At 35.6% G+C, this 19346-nt stretch overlaps 1 protein-coding gene across 3 annotated transcripts; it reads right to left on the bottom strand.

The window, feature by feature from the left end:
• Positions 1 to 1524: 1524 nt before the first annotated feature.
• On the bottom strand, positions 1525 to 9139 carry TMEM254 (transmembrane protein 254). 3 transcript variants are annotated; one of them, XM_012540683.3, is made up of 4 exons: positions 8878 to 9139; positions 4967 to 5070; positions 4696 to 4755; positions 1525 to 2138 (listed from the first exon to the last, which is right to left on the bottom strand). In XM_012540683.3, the coding sequence occupies exons 1-4, from the start codon at positions 8965 to 8967 to the stop codon at positions 2018 to 2020; spliced, it is 375 nt and encodes a 124-aa protein (XP_012396137.1). In that variant the 5' UTR covers positions 8968 to 9139; the 3' UTR covers positions 1525 to 2017. The 3 variants fall into 3 exon arrangements, with proteins under 3 accessions (XP_012396137.1, XP_012396136.1, XP_031812242.1); XM_012540682.3 differs by lacking the exon at positions 8878 to 9139 and adding an exon at positions 8562 to 8732; XM_031956382.1 differs by lacking the exon at positions 8878 to 9139 and adding an exon at positions 6710 to 6790.
• Between the last annotated feature and the right edge of the window lie 10207 nt (positions 9140 to 19346).

Raw genomic sequence — 19346 nt, 5'->3', positions numbered from 1 at the left:
TTATTATAAAGAGGTAGAAAATGTAGGAAGGAGAAGAGGAAAGATTAGGGCTCTTCTTCCTACTTTCAAAGTGACAACAGAAGGAAATCTAGAAAGAATCACAGACCAGCAGAACTACTTTGAAATTATATTTTGAATTTATTACATGTTTAAAGAGAAAAACAAGATCTACATAATCAATTCACAATTTCATATAGGATGTTCCCCTTTTGTTTCACAATGTATATGGAAATACTCATTTGATGTTTGTAAAGTTGAGAATTTTTTTAAAATTATATATATCATTTTGTATATCCCCTTCATTTTACAGGCTCAGAATATTTATTCACTTTCATATGTATCTTCTCTCTTCTATTAAACTATACAAATCTTGAAGGAAGTTGCTGTTTAGTAGATTAGTTGTATCCCACTCCTTGTGATCCCCTTAGAAGTCTTCTTGGCAAAGATGCTAGAGCAATTTGCCATTGTCCAGCTTATTTACACATATGGAAACTTTGTTTTTGTTGTTGTTTTGTTTTTTATTATAACTTTTTATTTATAAGTATATGAATAATTTTTCAGCATTGACAATATATGTATACATATCCATACAGTTATTTTACTGCATAAGAAGAATCGGATTTTGAAATAGTGTACAATTAACCTGTGAAGGAAATAAAAATGCAAGCAGACAAAAACAGAGGGATTGGAAATGCTATGTAATGGTTCACACTCATTTCCCAGAGTTCTTTCGCTGGGTATAGCTGGTTCTACTCATTATTGAACAAATGGAACTGATTTGGTTCATCTCATTGTTGAAGAGGGCCACGCCTATCAGAAATGATCATCATATAATATTGTTGCTGAAGTAAATAATGATCTCCTGGTCCTGCTCATTTCACTCAGCATCAGTTCGTGTAAGTCTCTCCAGGCCTTTCTGAAATCATCCTGTTGGTCATTTTTTATACAACAATAATATTCCATAATATTCATATACCACAATTTATTCAACCATTCTCCAATTGATGGGCATCCACTCAGTTTCCAGTTTCTGGCCACTACCGAAAGGGCTGCCATGAACATATTTGCACATGTGGGTCCCTTTCCCTTCTTTAGTATCTCTCTGGGATATAAGCTCAACACTAACACTGCTGGGTCAAAGGGTATGTAGTTTGATAACTTTTTGAGCATACTTCCAAATCGTTCTCCAGAATGGCTGGATGTATTCACAATTCTACCAACAATGTGTCAGTGTCCCAGTTTTTCCACATCCCCTCCAACATTCCACATTATCTTTCCCTGTCATTCTGGCCAATCTGACAGGTGTGTAGTGGTATCTCAGAGTTGTCTTAATTTGCATTTCTCTGATTAATAATGACTTGGAACATTTTTCCATATGGCTAGAAAAGTTTCAATTTCATCATCTGAAAATTGTCTTCATATCCTTTGACCATTTATCAACTGGACAATGGCTTAATTTCTTATAGAGTCAATTCTCTATATATTTTGGAAATGAGTCCTTTATCAGAACCTTTGACTGTAAAAATGTTTTCCCAGTTTACTGCTTCCCTTCTAATCTTGTCTGCATTCTCAATTTGATATAATCAAAATTTTCTATTTACACATATGAAAACTTAAGCAAACAGAGTTAGATGACTTGCTTAGGGTCACACAGCAAGGTAAACGTCAAGTGTCTGAAGCTGGACTTGAAGTCAGGTGCTCCTGACTCCAGGGCCACTGCTCTAAACATGTCTAATTCATACTGTGTCTTGCACACTAGAGATATTCAATAAATGTTGAGCTACACGGAATTCAATAAACTTAGGCAGCCTCTGAATTCAATAAACTTAGGCAGCCTCTGTTCAGAGATGATGAAAATCATCAATTATATGCAAAAATTTTAAGATCAGGAAAAGGAATCAAATCTATTCACAGTATAGACATTTTCTAAAACAATGAAGAAAACACTAATTAAAAAAAGTTTTAGACAAAGTTGCAATGACTATACAATGTACAAAAAAATCATTTAATTTCTTCTTTACTTTTTTTTGTGATGGTAAGGTTTATAGGCAAGTAAGATGGAGAGAGAAGCAATCCCAAAAAAGAATGTTTGTAGCAACCATAGAAATTGAGCCCGGCCACTTGTGATACCTTTTTGACTGCAGGGGAAGAAAAAAAGAACATTAGAAACTTAATCATTTTCATTTTGTAAGAATTACTTAATAAAGGGAAATAAGTGGAAGAAAAATCAAACTAAAGACTTATTTTCTTGCCCTGGTCTCTGAAATCCTTATTAATGTTTGTTTACCTAAAGACAAGTTCAATTGGGGAAAAGCTGATTTATAGCATCTCACACAAGTGGGTTTTCTTCTGTCTAAGAATTAAGAATTTATTGAAAATTATCTAGTTTGTAATTTTCATGCTTTCTTAGAACCATTGGTAAATGATTTTAGGAATGCTTTTCACGTAAAGGTCCTTCTGATGAAATGTGGCTAGTCCCCACCTCTCTTTCCCAAATAGGGAAAATATTTAAGCTATAGTGTTGCCTTTTATTTTTTCTTGACTTGCCAAAATAAAACATACAATGATTTTAAATTGTAATTAAAGCACTAAATGGAATTATATATTAGATTTCATGTAGCTTATATGTAGGTTCAAAAGATTTAAATCTGAAAGGGACTATGGAAATGGTTACAGAGGAAGGAAGTAGCATCCCCAAAATTAGAACTCAGGTCTTGTGATTCAAAATGCTCCTTTCCTTCCCTATTAGCAAAGTGTTCTATCCTCATTACTTTGTATATATTTATACATGTATTAGCTGTTTCCTGGATACTTTGTAAACTCCTTGAGCAATGGACTCTTTCACTTGTCAACCCCATATAGCACACAGTTAAATACAGATAATAATAAATTTTAGTTGATTATTTTCCCTTGATACCACATTACCCCCTCCTAACTGGTGTGTAACTATTATAAAATTTTTACACCTTGTCTCCTTTGATCTTGTCTATTTATTACTATCGTAAGGATTTCTTTACAAACATAAAAAATGAAAACAGCATTTATGCTAGAATTGGAGATTTAATGATACCAATTAACCTATTTTTTAAACCAATTTTTAGATAAAAAATTGTAGATGAATGCTATTTTGAAAAATTGGGTTTGTTTTTGTTTTTTTTTTTGGCAACCTCTTTTTTGTACAATATGTATTTTAAAAACTAATATACTGGGATATATTATGATCTGGACATGGTTTATCTACAAAATTTGCTAGCACGACTTGTCCTTACTTGCTTGAATCATTTGACAATTTCAAGAGATTTTATAACCAGATAATCTAATCACACAAGGTATCTCTATTACAGATGTAACCATGAAGTCTTGAATAAAAAGGAATGCTGTGTCTTGTTCTTTTTCCATGTTCTAATCAAATTAAGAGATCTGAACTTCAAAATTCTAAGTTCTCAAATGTCTGAAAACTTCCCCCCATCTCCCCTCCAGTATATGGCCTTGCAAAATGAGGGAAGCACATGGTCTAAACCTAATTTTATGATGTCAGACGGTGATACTTCACCAGGGAAGGAAGGAAGGAATGAAGGACGGAAGGGAGGGAGGCAGGGAGAGAAGGAGGGAGGAAGGAAGAAAGGAAGAAATGGAGGGAAGAAAGAATGAAAGAAGGGAGAGAGGAAGGGAGGGAGGGAAGGAGGGAAAAAGGAAAGAAAGGGAAAGAAGAAAGGAAGAGAAAGAAAGAAAAGGAAGGAAAAGAGAAAGAAAAAAGATGGGAGGGAGGGAAGGAAGAAAGGGACAAAGAAATAAGTATAAGAAAGAAAGGGAAGAAGGAAGGAAGGAAGGAAGGAAGGAAGGAAGGAAGGAAGAAAAACAAAGAAATCACTAGTTAGTGACTTCAGATTATGAATAGTTTGCAGCTGTGCCAATGGTAATATTTTAAAAAAAAATTATTACTAGATTGTTTCCTAAACCAAAATATTTTTTCAAATTTTGTTTGAAATGGCTATAATCTTGAACAGAACTTAAATTTTCATCCTTTATCCCTAGTCCTGACTGAAAAGAAATCAAGGATAGTAAAAAAAAAAAAAAAAAAAGAGTTGGTTTGGAGTTGTGCAACTGGTTTCAGATCCCTATTCTTATACTTGATAAATGTATGACCTTTAGAAAAGTTTCAACCCTTCTGAGCTTCAACATCTTCCTTGATAAAATAAATGGGTTAGACTAGATCAAAGCTTCTTAAACTATGGGTCATAATTCCATGGGCTTGGGTAACTGAATGTGGAGGTTGGAAAAAAATCTGTAAAAAACAGTAAAAGATTTCTGAATGCAGTAACCAAAAAATTTAAAATCAAACATAATGAATCCAAAAAGTTTCTGGTAGCATGTTGCATCAGTGTAAATTTACTGCAGTCTTAGTTCTGAAAACATTATGTGCACTTTGTATTGCACATGCATAAGTGCTGCCAGACACTTCTTGGCTCAGATTTGAGACAGGTATGTAAACATTTCTTGAGTGAAAAGGGGTCATGAAGCCTTGACCAGATAATCTCGAAATTCTCTGATTATTTTTAATTTGAATACTAACTTTCCTTCAAAACATTGAATGACCTAGGACTAGCTTACTTTAACATAATTTATTTCTAATTTCAATGAATTTTTTAAAAAGAGGGGAGGAAGTTGGGATTAAAGAAAATCCCAATTACTTACTTGCACAGTATCATAGCATATATAGATTCTCCCACATGAATCAACCAAGCAAGCCAATATCTGAAACAGAAAGTCAATGCTGATTTTAGATGTACTGTTTCTGATAAGTGAATGCTGTCACAGAAATGCAATAGAAAATTGCCAGCTAACTGAGAAATAGATGTTGGTCTAAGATTAAAATATAAAAGATCAGCAATACAGGCTACCCAGATCTCCATGAGTCTCTAAAATACTGCATGATCAATATCTATTTGTTCCAGATCTCACTTACCCATTACGCATAAGTGCAAGATGATTATCCACCAAATACTGAGTAAAATGCCCAAGAAGTCCAAGTTTCTGATAGGGGATGCTCTGAGGCCAGAAGACTACCCACTGAAAGAGAAGCAGAAAAGAAACAGAATACACATGAAGTCACTTGATAGGCACGGAAACTTTCCCTTTTAAGAGACTGGCTGTAAAAGAATCCTTGGTTTTACAAAACAAGAACTGCCCCTTATCTGTATTTGAAAGATAGCAAAGTGATCTCTACCCACACATATTAGATCATCACAGCAATTCTGAATAAAATCCATTAAGTCCCATCTCATCTGTCTCCAATTCTAAAAATCTAGCAAAAGAGGAACACTATATATGTAGTTTGAATTCTAGGTATCCATGGAAAAGTGGACACCTGAAAATGGTAAGTTAGAACAAATTTGATAATATTAAATAATCCTCCAGAACTGTATTTGTCAGCTTGTACAAATTTCTTTCTGAAAGAGATCATAACTTGCATATTAAAAATGCTACTGCTTCCATGAAGTCTTGCTGTGGTTTCCACCTATAATGACCTTTTTTACCCTCTGGTGGGCTATCAAGGTAATTGTGTACTTACATTCTTCTACAGCTGTCTTAATGTCCTGTAGATTTTAAGATTCATGAGGGCTGGGCCCCAAATTGTACATGTCCCTCAGAACCTAGTACAGTGCTCTAAATACAATAGGAACTCAATGTTTGTTGAACTGTCCACTTTTCCATGGGTACCTAGAATTCAAACTACATATATAGTGTTCCTCTTTTGCTAGATTTTTAGAATTGGGAACAGATGAGCTGGGACTTAATGGATTTTATTCAGAATTGCTGTGATGATCCAATATGTGTGGGTAGAGATCACTTTGCTAGCTTTCAAATACAGATAAGGGGCAGTTCCTGTTTTGTAAACAAATTTATTCATTATTCATAAATTTCCATTTACCTTTCCCATTTATAAGACTCGAATATTAGAAGATAAATTACAACTTATGTTTTAACTGTCTCATTTATATTATTCTGAACATCTCTCTCCTAAATATGACTGTTGCTAGTTACAGATTTCATTTTGTTAAAGTTCTCCTTCAGCTTCCAATTAAGTTCTTTAATTAAGATTTTCCTCTCTTATTTTAGTTTTTCATGCTGTTTCTCCCTTTCTATTTAAATTATTTCTGAAATTCCCAAGTTGTCTCAAAGTGTGGTCAATGGAAATGAGAACATTCACAAATCCTAATATGAAATTCCAGCAGGTCCACCTTCTATTCTACCTTAAATATTACAGAACCCCTCCCCCCCAAAAAAGGCATAACAAAACCATTTTTATACCTAAACCTACTGCCTAATATAATGTCCAAAGTCCTTAGCATAGTACTCAAAGCCTTTCATAATCCACTTCTGGCATTATAGCCATTTCTCCTTTTAACAATCAATGGCCCCAACCTATGATATTTCCCATTTCTTCACTTCTCACTGCTCCATCACTCACCCTTTCCTGCAAAATTCTACTCTCTCCAGATCCCATTTATCCTTTATAGTCTGGGTTAAGATTCACAATCTCCTCCGTGATCTTTCAAAGAAATTTTTTTTTTACTCTGCCTCATGTGTGGACCACTACATCAAACTTGCTGTAGTCTTTATCTAGCCTCTAGCTGCCTCATGGTCTTTTAAATGACTTTGTTTCATTCCACTGCTTCATGGACCCTAGAATAATCTTGTCTCATACCATTCCTTTTCCAGTTCTGAAACCATAATCAAGTCCATTCTGCCACTGTTCCTGGACAGGACACATGCTTTCTCTACCCTACCTGTCCATTAGCTTATGTTTGTGTATCCTCAGTATTTAGTACAAAGATTGGCAAATAGTTCTTCATCCTTCATTTTGGAAAAGAACCAATGACATCATTATCATTTGCAAACTGGTTTTCATTTAAATGAGGCAAAATTGCACAAAGCCATCAGCTTTACACAATAAGCACATAAATGCATACCCTTTGATCCAGCAGTGTTACTACTGGGATCATATCCCAAAGAGATTATAAAGAAGGGAAAGGGACCTGTATGTGCATGAATGTTTGTGGCAGCCCTTTTTGTAGTGGCTAAAAACTGGAAACTGAATGGATGTCCATCAGTTGGAGAATGGTTGAATAAATTGTGGTATATGAAAATTATGGAATATTACTGTTCTGTAAGAAATGACCAACAGGATGATTTCAGAAAGGCCTGGAGAGACTTACACGAACTGATGCTGAGTGAAATGAGCAGGACCAGGAGATCATTATATACTTCAACAACAATACTAGATGATGACCAGTTCTGATGGACCAGGCCATCCTCAGCAACGAGATCAACCAAATCATTTCTAATGGAGCAGTAATGAACTGAACTAGCTATACCCAGAAAAAGAACTCTGGGAGATGACTAAAAACCATTACATTGAATTCCCAATCCCTATATTTATGCACACCTGCATTTTTGATTTCCTTCACAAGCTAATTGTACAATATTTCAGAGTCTGATTCTTTTTGTACAGCAAAATAATGTTTTGATCATGTATACTTATTGTGTATCTAAGTTATATTTTAATATATTTAACATCTACTGGTCATCCTGACATCTAGGGGAGGGGGTGGGGGAGGTAAGAGGTGAAAAATTGGAACAAGAGGTTTGGCAATTGTTAATGCTGTAAAGTTACCCATGCATATAACCTGTAAATAAAAGGCTAATAAATTAAAAAAAAAAAAAAAAAAAACAATAAGCACATAAATGCTTTTATTCACTCCTCCATTCAGTCATACTCTTGTCTCCTGTACTGGTCATCTGGTACCCTCATAAAGTTATCTTGCCACGTGTCTTGTCTCCCTAATTTGCCCATCCCCCATCGTTCCTTCTGGAGGAGGACATGGCATTAGGGATGAGATGCCATGATTGGGTGAATTGGATTTAAGTGAGGGTCCGTGGTAAGGGTCAGGGAGAAGGACTGGGCAAGCAGGTGGAGGTTGCCTTCACAATAATGGTTTACACGAACCGTTACGGTTGTGTTCTCTATTAATCTGTAAAATTCTTAAGGGAAGCTATGTTTTCCTTGCAGCTCCCTGCCTCAACTCTTACTAAATGTTTGTGGCTCAACTTTGTGCTGACAAATGGATTTCTTCACAACCACCCTGTTAAGCAGGTACTGCGGGAACTGTTCCCATTTTACCTGAAAGGGAAGTTGAAATTGAGTTTTGTTAGAAATCAAACTAACACGCACTAAGTGGCCGCCAAGTGCAGAAAGGGGTCTTGTTTTGGACCATGCAGCCAGAAGTAGAGAAAGCGCCGCTCTCCCCCAGCTCCAGCTTCTCACTCTGCGGGAAAAGTGAGCGCCGACGCCCACATCCATCCAAGCATCAGGATGGTCCAGCCCGACTCTCCCATCTGCATCCAGACTCCGGTAACCAAGGCAACGCGGGACTCGGAGGGGGAGGGAGAAGGAAGAGACATGCCCGCATGCGCACGAGCCTCAAGCCCCTCAAGAAGAGAGGAAACCAGTGCGCTTGCGCAGCTTGGACCACTTTTAAAAGTCCACCAATCCTTACCGCGAAGTAGACTAGACCCAGGGCGGTGATCCCCATGCCCACCGGACTGCCCCTCCGGAAGTAAAAACCAGCCCGCTCCGAATCGTTCCTTTTCTTCGCCTCCATCCCGAAAGCTTTGCCAGCTCAGGGCACGGCTTCCACCCCCGCAGCTAAGGAAAAGTGGACTAACCCGTTCCAGGACGGGAAGGCGCGTGCGCAGAGGCTCGGGCACCCGAAGTGGATGGAAGGCGCGTGCGCAAAGGCTCGGGCGTGCCGAAGTGGACGGAGAATGGGGGCGGGTGGGGGGGAGGGAATCAGAGAATGCAGCCCCACTCACCGTATAGTAACTGAAGGACACCACGATGACTATCAGCGAAAAGAGATTGCCTCTCTTGAAGTAGGCCGCACCGCTCCCCGCCGCCTCCATGGCTGCGCTGCCCAGACGGACTTCTGACCCAAGCGGACAAGGGGCGGGGCGGGGGCGGGGCGGAGCCGGGGGCGGAGCCGGGGGCGGAGCCGGGGGCGGAGCCGGGGGCGGAGTCTGGAGTCTCCTGCAAAGAGCGCGGAGGGAGCGCTCTGCGCGCACCTGCCTCTGGGGTCCGCCCACCCCTTGCTCCTCCCCCCATGCAGGTAACGCGCATACCTGCATGTGCTCACACGCACCCCGCGCGTGCATTTGCACGCAAATACATATCTTACAAGCCTCAAAATCCAATTCTCTGCCCTATGGGATTAGGACAATATTACAAATCCAATACTAACTTTTTCCTTCTTTTAGGACCCTCCCAGCGCGCCAAGCTCATCGGTCCCACCCTCTAGTTTCCTTAATGGCTTATGAATGTCATTCGTTTGACTTCAGCAGGAACCCCAAGCATCACGCATTTTTAGATATGGAGACCTTAAAGCCTTTTCTTTTTTTTTTTTTTTTTCCTCTTTTTTTTTTTTTTTTTTTTTTAATAGCCTTTTATTTACAGGATATATACACGGGTAACTTTACAGCTTTAACAATTGCCAAACCTCTTGTTCCAATTTTTCACCTCTTACCCCCCCCACCCCCTCCCCTAAATGGCAGGATGACCAGTAGATGTTAAATATATTAAAATATAAATTAGATACACAATAAGTATACATGACCAAAACGTTATTTTGCTGTAGAAAAAGAATCAGACTCTGAAATATTGTACAATTAGCTTGTGAAGGAAATCAAAAATGCAGGTGTGCATAAATATAGGGATTGGGAATTCAATGTAATGGTTTTTAGTCATCTCCCAGAGTTCTTTTTCTGGGCATAGATGGTTCAGTTCATTACTGCTCCATTGGAAATGATTTGGTTGATCTCGTTGCTGAGGATGGCCAGGTCCATCAGAACTGGTCATCATATAGTATTGTTGTTGAAGTATATAATGATCTCCTGGTCCTGCTCATTTCACTCAGCATCAGTTCGTGTAAGTCTCTCCAGGCCTTTCTGAAATCATCCTGTTAGTCATTTCTTACAGAACAGTAATATTCCATAATTTTCATATACCACAATTTATTCAGCCATTCTCCAATTGATGGGCATCCATTCAGTTTCCAGTTTTTAGCCACTACAAAAAGGGCTGCCACAAACATTCATGCACATACAGGTCCCTTTCCCTTCTTTATAATCTCTTTGGGATATAATCCCAGTAGTAACACTGCTGGATCAAAGGGTATGCACAGTTTGATAACTTTTTGAGCATAGTTCCAAACTACTCTCCAAAATGGTTGGATTCGTTCACAACTCCACCAACAATGCATCAATGTCCCAGTTTTCCCGCATCCCCTCCAACAATCATCATTATTTTTTCCTGTCATCTTAGCCAATCTGACAGGTGTGTAGTGGTATCTTAGGGTTGTCTTAATTTGCATTTCTCTGATTAATAATGACTTGGAGCATCTTTTCATATGACTAGAAATAGTTTCAATTTCTTCATCTGAGAATTGTCTGTTCATATCCTTTGACCATTTTTCAATTGGAGAATGGCTTGATTTTTTATAAATTAGAGTTAATTCTCTATATATTTTGGAAATGAGGCCTTTATCAGAACCTTTGACTGTAAAAATATTTTCCCAGTTTATTGCTTCCCTTCTAATCTTGTCTGCATTAGTTTTGTTTGTACAAAAACTTTTCAGTTTGGTATAATCGAAATTTTCTATTTTGTGATCAGTAATGATCTCTAGTTCTGCTTTGGTCATAAAGACCTTCCCCTTCCACAGGTCTGAGAGGTAAACTATCCTGTGTTCCTCTAATTTATTAATAATTTCATTCTTTATGCCTAGGTCATGAACCCATTTTGACCTTATCTTGGTGTACGGTGTTAAGTGTGGATCAATGCCTAGTTTCTGCCATATTAGTTTCCAATTTTCCCAGCAATTTTTATCAAACAGTAAGTTCTTATCCCAAAAGCTGGGATCTTTGGGTTTGTCAAAGACTAGGTTGCTATATTTGTTGACTGTTTTATCCCTTGAACCTAATCTATTCCACTGATCAACTAATCTATTCCTTAGCCAATACCAAATAGTTTTGGTAACTGCTGCTCTATAATATAATTTTAGATCTGGTACAGCTAAGCCACCATCATTTGATTTTTTTTTTCATTAATTCCCTTGAAATTCTTTGACCTTTTGTTTTTCCATATGAACTTTGTTGTTATTTTTTCTAGGTCATTAAAATAGTTTTTTGGGAGTCTGATTGGTATAGCGCTAAATAAATAGATTAGTTTAGCTTAAAGCCTTTTCTAACCGAGGGGGAGACAGACCCAGAGCAATGACATGACGCGCTGAAGGTCAGTGAGCGAGAAAGCGTCTTCTATGGATGGAACGCGCTCTGCTGTTAGGTCCCGCAACAGGAACAATGAGGGGCTTTCATATATGCCTTTTCTTATTTTAGTGTGCTGATCTTTCAGTTTTGTGCTATTCTCGGGGAGATCAATTATCTAAATGGAAAAAGTCACGAGCAAAAATATCGAAAGATAACCAAAGTACTTGTTAGAATGCCTTCTGTGGGCCAGACACTGTGCTAAACACTGAAAATACAAACAAAAAGAAAAAAAAATATATCCCTCCTATCAAGAAGCTCTCAAGGTAAGACAACATGCAAACAACTATGGACAATGAGGTTTTTGGTCTTTCCTTTCTTTGTCCCACCTACAGGCCTCTGGAACAATTTTATTTATAGATTGAAGAATGAATGACATTTAGGGTTTGTCTTAAAAATTTAAATATATTGTATTCCTGGGTTTCTTTCCTTCCCACTTTCCCCCCTCTTCCTTTTTCTCCAAATGAATTTTGGCATTTTTTTTTCTCTATAAATAAATCTATTGACAGTTTAATTGGTATGGAATGGAATAAATGAATCGATTTAGCAGCATTGTCATTTTTATTGTGTTGCAGCTGCCCAATCATGAGCAATTTATCTCTCCAGTTATTGAGGTCTGTATTTTTGTACTTGTAGTCATGTAGTTCCTGTATATATTGTGGCAGGGTGATTCATACATATTTATATGTTCGATAGTTATTTTAAATTTGATTTCTCTTTCTAGTTCTTCCTGTGGGTTTTATTTGTAATACATGAAAAGAATTTCTATGGGCTCTAAATTTGCTGGTTATTAATTGTTTTAATTCCTTTTACTTGGCTTTCTAGTGTTCTCTAAGTAAATGATCATCTTGTTTCTTCTTTGTTTATGCTTATTCTCTCAATTTCTTTTTCTTGTATTATTGATATAGCTAGCATTCCTAGATAAAACTATTTACCATATTAAGAAAATGTCCATTTAGTCTTGTGCTTTTTAAAAACAGAAATAGATGTATTTTATTAAAATATGTTTCTTCATCTGTTGATATAGAAGAAGAAAGATATGATTTTCTTTGTTTTGCTATTGATACTTTCAGTTATATTTAAAGTTTTCCTAATATTGAACTGACATTGCATTCCTAATAAAATCCTGCCTAGTAGGATTTAAATCTTTTCGATATGATGCTATAGCCACTTTATTAAAATTTTATGCAAGTTTTTTCTGTTAATGTTCACTTGATGTATTTTTCTATAGTGTTTTCTCTCTGCTCTCTCATGAGAGACAAAGGGATGGTTTAGGTATGAAGATTATATTTAAAGCAGCACTAGTTAAACACTAAATTTGATTCTCAGCTATAGTATTTTATGTCTTGGAAATATTTGTCGGTTTTATTGGCATATATAGTTTCTCATAATTTTGTTATTTATTCTTCACTTATAAATTCTCCTTTTTCATTTTTTATGCTGACAACTTGATGTTCTCTTTAAAAATCAGGCTATCTAGCCATTTATTTGTTGTATTTTCTTTTGCAAAAAGAAAATCTTAATTTTGTTTATTAATTTCATTATTTTGTCTTGGCTTTGCTTTCAATCTTTAATCTTTAAATTTTTTTTTTTTGATTTTTGAATTTCTATCTGGTTATTTAGGGTCTTTTTTTTTAGTTGTTGGTCTCCTAGATTTTTTTTTTTTTTTTGTTATACATCAGTTCTATTGATGTTCTTTTTTTTTTTTTTTTTTTTGATGAGAGTATTTAAAGGTATAAAATTTTCCCTAGAATTATTTTGACGTATCCCACAAATTTTAGTATTTTTTTTCTTTCATTGTTGTCATTTTGTTTGATGAAATTATCTATTATTTGATTTGTTCTTTGATCCACTATTTCTTTAGAATTCTTTAGTTCTTGTTTAGCTTTTAATTATTTCTTCAATGATCTTTTAATAAAGGATTTTATTGTATCATGGTCAACAAAATATATATTAAATATTTCTATTTTTTGCACATGTTGATGTTTTGTGTTGTAATATATGTAATTTTTGTAAATATGATTTATATATTCTTTTGTACACCCATTCAGTAATTGCCAGAGTTCTATTATGTCTAACTTTTCTAAAATTCTATTCAACACCTTAACTTCTTTCTTTTTTATCTTTTTCTTAGATCTGTATAAGTTTGAAAGAGGTACTTTGAGACCTCTAATTCTTACTGTCTTACTATATATTTCTTTCTGCCAATCAAATTAACTATTTTATTAAATATTTATTCACTTTTTGTTCCTTACCCCTATTTTTCTTTTTATAAAAATGCTCAATAATAGTAAATGACATTTCTGGTCCACTGCTTTTCTTCTTTTCATCTTGACCAGAAGACAGTTATACTCCAATTACCCTTACGTTATTTTCTTTTACTCCCTCTTTTCCCTTCATAACCCACAGTTCAAATTTGGAGTTAGCTTTCCTTATGATGAATCCTAACGTTATTCTATTCTATTCTTTTTCTTACCTTTATCCTCCTACCCTTTTCCTGTTTTATTTCTGAGTTTAATTTTTCTACATAAAACTCTTTATGTATGTAAGTATATGTCTCATTAACTCTCTTTTGACCAGTTCAGATGAAAAGGACTCAGTTCCTCTACTTCTTCCTCCACATTTGTAAGACTTCTTATACAATTTGAATACATGAGATATTAAATTTCACCTTCTTCCTTTATCTTTTTTCCTCAATATATTCTTTTAACATTTCTTTTTTCTTTCTCTTACGGTAATATCACTCTTAAGACTTCTATCTTTCTAATTTACATTTTCTTGAAGATTTTAGGATATTAGGATTAATGAAAGACACGCATGAACTGATGCTGAATAAAATGAAAAGAACCAGAACAGTTTTTGCAATAGAATCTTTCTAAAGAAAAATAATTTTAAGAACTTGAATGGAGGTTGAATTAAGGTTTTATAAGATAATTTGTTACATTAAACATGTGTGTTTTTATATATACATTTATATAATATGAAACATGTTATATATATCTAGATTGTATATAGATATATGTATAAACTGCTTCCAGGTTTACTAAGAATTTTAGACATAATATCTCATTTGATTCTCAATAATCCTTTGAGGTAAATGTCATAATTATTTCCATTTTACATATGAAGAAATGGAAACTGAGACTAGTTAACTGACATGGCCAAGATCATTCGGTTAGTAAAAGTTTGAGGCCAAATTTGAATTCAGATCTTTCTGACTCCAATTCTGGTAATCTGTCTACTACCCACCAATCAGTCACTTCAGCTCACTGTGACTTTGCAGTTCACAGTACTTTCTAATTTTGGTATTTTTACTCATTTAAATATGCTATTTCCAAATATAAGGTGCACATCAAACTCTGCCAGACTTTCTTTTCCTTTTTCTGTCACAAACTCTGGAATAGGGATTCTTCACCCTTTTGTGATATAATATGACCTTTTGTAACATCTGATGAAGCCTATAGACACCTTCTAAAAATATATTTTTAATTCATAAAATTAAATATGTAGGATTACAAAAGGAACCATTCATATTGAAATTCAATATAAAAAAAAATTTAAGCCCAAATTCTTGAGTCTCAGATAAAGAACTCTATCCTTAGAAGAACTCTATCCATTTTTATAGGAATGAATTTGAACAGGAGCATCTAAATAGCATATTGGAGGGCTGGACCTGAAATCAGATAGGCTTATCTTCCTGTGTTCAAATATAGCCTCAGACACGTACTTGCTGTGTGACTCTGGACAAGTAACTTAACTGTTTGCCTCAATTCTTCATCTGTAAAATGAAGAAAATGGCAAACCACTGCAGTATCTTTGCCAAGAAAATCCCCAACTGAGTTGGACATGACTGGAAAAATGACTGATGGGAGAGTCTTAGAAAATAAGGTATATCAAATGTTTTGCATGTCTTAAACCACTCAATGAATTCCAGTGTTTGCCTTATTATTATTATATATGATTTTCTTTCTTGTTATTTATGTTGTTTTTTATTTTAAGTAAATATCTTTGCTATTGCTTTCTCCGATATGGCCATGCAACAGAGTTATATGTTAGAAAAGCTCCCAGGCTCTGAGTTGCACAAAAATTTTCCACCAAATAGCTATTATAAATCTCAAGGTCATCCTCATATTTCACTATTCTCCATTACATTAAATCATGGTTATCTCCACAACATTTCTGGAATATATTAATTAAATAGTCAAGATGTAGTTTAGAATTTAGTATTGCACTTAGTAAGTATTTTGATACCATGATTTTTAAATCTTAAAGGGGTTTTTGGCAATCTCATGAAATTTATGGGTTTCTTCTTAGAATAATAGTTTAAAATGCAAGTCAAATCAGCAAGCATTTATTAAGCACCTCCTATGTGTCAGCACTGTATTAATGTAGGAAAAAAATTATGGTCTTGTTTGAATCTAGCTCTGTGTTGACTGGGAAACCAGACCTATTGTTTAGGGACCAGATTATATTAATGCTTATACTCAGGACCAAAGTTATGCTAACCAGAAATCTAGATTCAAAGACTGCATGCAAGCAATGTAAGGAGTTTTTTTTACCATTATACGTCTTTAACAACCTACCTGTTTTATCTAAAATCTCCAGCTTGACAAATAATATGGTATTTTCTTATTACTTTGTTCGAATTTTACATAATTTGTAACTTAAGAGGCATCTGGGGTTATGCGAACTATACTCTTTTTTTTTTTTTTTTTTTTTTAAATAATTTGGCTTTCTCTTCTGTTGGATGACTTAATAAGCTTCTTTCTAAATTATTTCAGTTTAGGAATCTTTTGTCTTCAGCTCACAACTATTGGCAGATGTGGAATTTTTTATGATTGACCTGAAAATTTGACCTAGACAAGATAACTTCCTTCCTTCCTTCCTTCCTTCCTTCCTTCCTTCCTTCCTTCCTTTTCCCCCTCCTTCCTTTCTTCTTTTTCTCCTTTCCTCGTTCCCTCCCTTCTTCCTTCCTTCCCTCCCTCCTACCTCCCTTCCTTTCTTTTCTCCTTTCCTTTCTTCCTTTTTCCCTCCTTCCTTCCTTCCTTTTTTCTCTTCTTCCTTCCTTCTTTCCCTCCTTTTCTCCTTCCTTCCTTCCTTCCTCTGCTACCTTGGAATATTTCTAGTGGAAAATGAAGCCAAGCAGAAAGATTAAAAAACTTCAATCTGTTTAAAATTCTAAGGGAAAGCAATGAAGTTTCATAATTGAAATAGTTCTCTCAGCTTTCTATAATCTGATGCTAAACTGCACTAAATGAGGAAGATAATATTTTAGGAAGAAAGAAACAAACAAGCCTGTAAAGAGATAAAGAGAAGGGAAAACCTTTTTTTGGTTTGTAAAATTTTGTGGCATGATAAGCCAATGAGACTAATTTCTAAACTCAAATGTAATATCTTGACTGCAAATCTTCAAGCTGGGCTTTGAAGATTTTTTTGTAATTGCTGAAATATTTCAAGAGCACATAGAAATATGACACTGACGTTTGTAAATCTTTAGAGTGGAGCTAACTTAAAGCAGTGGGTTTTTCTAATTTGGGGTGCTGGGATCTGATGGTCCTTGAGAAAATTGAGATTTTGAAAGACACCATCTGTGATTATAAATCCAGATTTGATCTGTTTGTTATAATATTAAATTATGACATAGTCTTATTTAAAGTAAGATGTGTTTCTTCATTAGGAAAATTGTGGGAGGATTCTGGAAAAATGGTGGAGCAGGTTAGTAAATTTCAAGCTCTTCTGATTTCCCCTACAAATAGAACAAATTTGCATTTCAGGGCAAACATATAGTGATGAAAAATCACCAAGTCTTGGGATAGAACAGGGATCCTTCAGATACAACCTGAGATGATCTGAAGAAAGATCTGGGGCTGGGGATTAATTTGTGTAAGTGCAAATACCTCTGGGCTAGCTCCTGAGAAACACTAGTCGGGAGCCCTGGGGAGAGCTGGGTATGGGTGGAGCCTCCGCAAAGACTTTCACAGACTGGACAGTTTGTGGAGTCTGGGTCTAGTCTGGGAAGCTTAAGGGGACCTCATCTGATTAGTAAAGGCCAGCTCCAATTGTGCTGCAGGGATGCAACCCTGGGCAAGAAAAACCAGCACACCTGTCAGTGCAGAGGGAGTGGGACAAGGATGCTACTGTCTGTGAGCACTTGCTGTGGAGGGGAGCTTGATTTCCAGTTCCTGGTCAGAGAAGGGAGCTGAAATAAATTCAGAGATACCATCTCTTCCTCTCACTATTAGAGGTACTTACACTAGTATCTCTTATTTAAAATAAATAAATAAATAAAGATCTGGCGCAGCAAAAAGAACACTACCATAGAAACTTACTTTGGGAACAGGGAAGACAGGGTTCATTTCCAGAGGAGGACATTGAAGTAAAAAAAAATTCTTCTACCTCAAATAGTAATGTGAAATGGCTCCTTGCCCAGAGAGATTTTATAGAACTCAAAAAATGAACTTAGAAATCAAATGAGAGACATCAAGGAAAAGCTAAAAAAACAAACAAACCATACAAGAAAAACAAGATTATGGAAAAAAAAAAAAGTTAATCAACTAAAAAAGGAGATACAGAGTTTCAAAGATGAAAATAACTCTTTGAAAATTAGAATTGGGCAAAGGGAAGCTTGTGAATCTGTGAAAGAATGGAAAAAAAAATAGAACAGAATGTGAAACATAAGAAAAACAACAGATCTGTAGAACAGATCAAGACAAGAAAATATAAGAATAATTGGATTGCCTGAAACTTGTGACCAAAAAAAGAACCTTGACACAATCATGCAAGAAACAATCCAAGAAAATTGTCCTGCAACTCTGAGATACCACTACACACCTGTCAAGACTGGCTAGAATGACAGGGAAAGATAATGCAGAAGGTTGGAGGGGATGTGGAAAAACAGGGACACTAATACATTGTTGGTGGAATTGTGAATACATCCAGCCATTCTGGAGAGCGATTTGGAACTATGCTCAAAAAGTTATCAAACTGTGCATACCCTTTGATCCAGCAGTGTTACTACTGGGCTTATATCCCAAAGAGATCATAAAGAAGGGAAAGGGACCTGTATGTGCACAAATGTTTGTGGCAGCCCTATTTGTAGTGGCTAAAAACTGGAAACTAAATGGATGCCCATCAATTGGAGAATGGCTGAATAAATTGTGGTATATGAATATTATGCAATATTATTGTTCGGTAAGAAATGACCAACAGGATGATTTCAGAAAGGCCTGGAGAGACTTATATGAACTGATGCTGAGTGAAACGAGCAGGGCCAGGAGATCATTATATACTTCAACAATAATACTATATGATGATCAATTCTGATGGACCTGGCCATCTTCAGCAATGAGATGAATCAAATTAGTTCCAATGGAGCAGTAATGAACCAAACCAGCTATGCCCAGCGAAAGAACTCTGGGAGATGACTAAGAACCATTACATTGAATTCCCAATCCCTATATTTTTGCCCACCTGTATTTTTGATTTCCTTCACAGGCTAATTGTACACTATTTCAGAGTTCATTTCTTTTTGTATAGCAAAATAACAGTTTGGTCATGTATACTTATTGTGTATCTAATTTATACTTTAATATATTTAACATCTACTGGTCATCCTGCCATCTAGGGGAGGGGGTGGGGGGAAGGAGGGGAAAAATTGGAACAAAAGGTTTGGCAATTGTCAATGCTGTAAAATTACCCATACATATAACTTGTAAATAAAAAGCTATTAAAATAATTAATTAATTAAAAAGAAAGAAAGAGAGAAAATTGTCCTGGAGTGATGGAACATGAGGGGAAGGTAGAAATAGGAAAAAATCCAAAGATCACTACTTCAACAAGATCCTTTGTGGAAAACACATAGGAACATTATTACCAAAATTTGAAATCTCCAGATCAAAGAGAAAATTTTGCAAGAAACAAGACAAAAAAATTCAACTATGCTGAAGTTAATTAAAATTGGACATGAT

Source organism: Sarcophilus harrisii, chromosome 2, assembly GCF_902635505.1.
Source record: "Sarcophilus harrisii chromosome 2, mSarHar1.11, whole genome shotgun sequence".
NCBI classification, from domain to species: Eukaryota; Metazoa; Chordata; class Mammalia; order Dasyuromorphia; family Dasyuridae; genus Sarcophilus; species Sarcophilus harrisii.
Note: the sequence above shows the minus strand (reverse complement) of the source record. Positions and strands in the feature narration are given on the sequence as shown.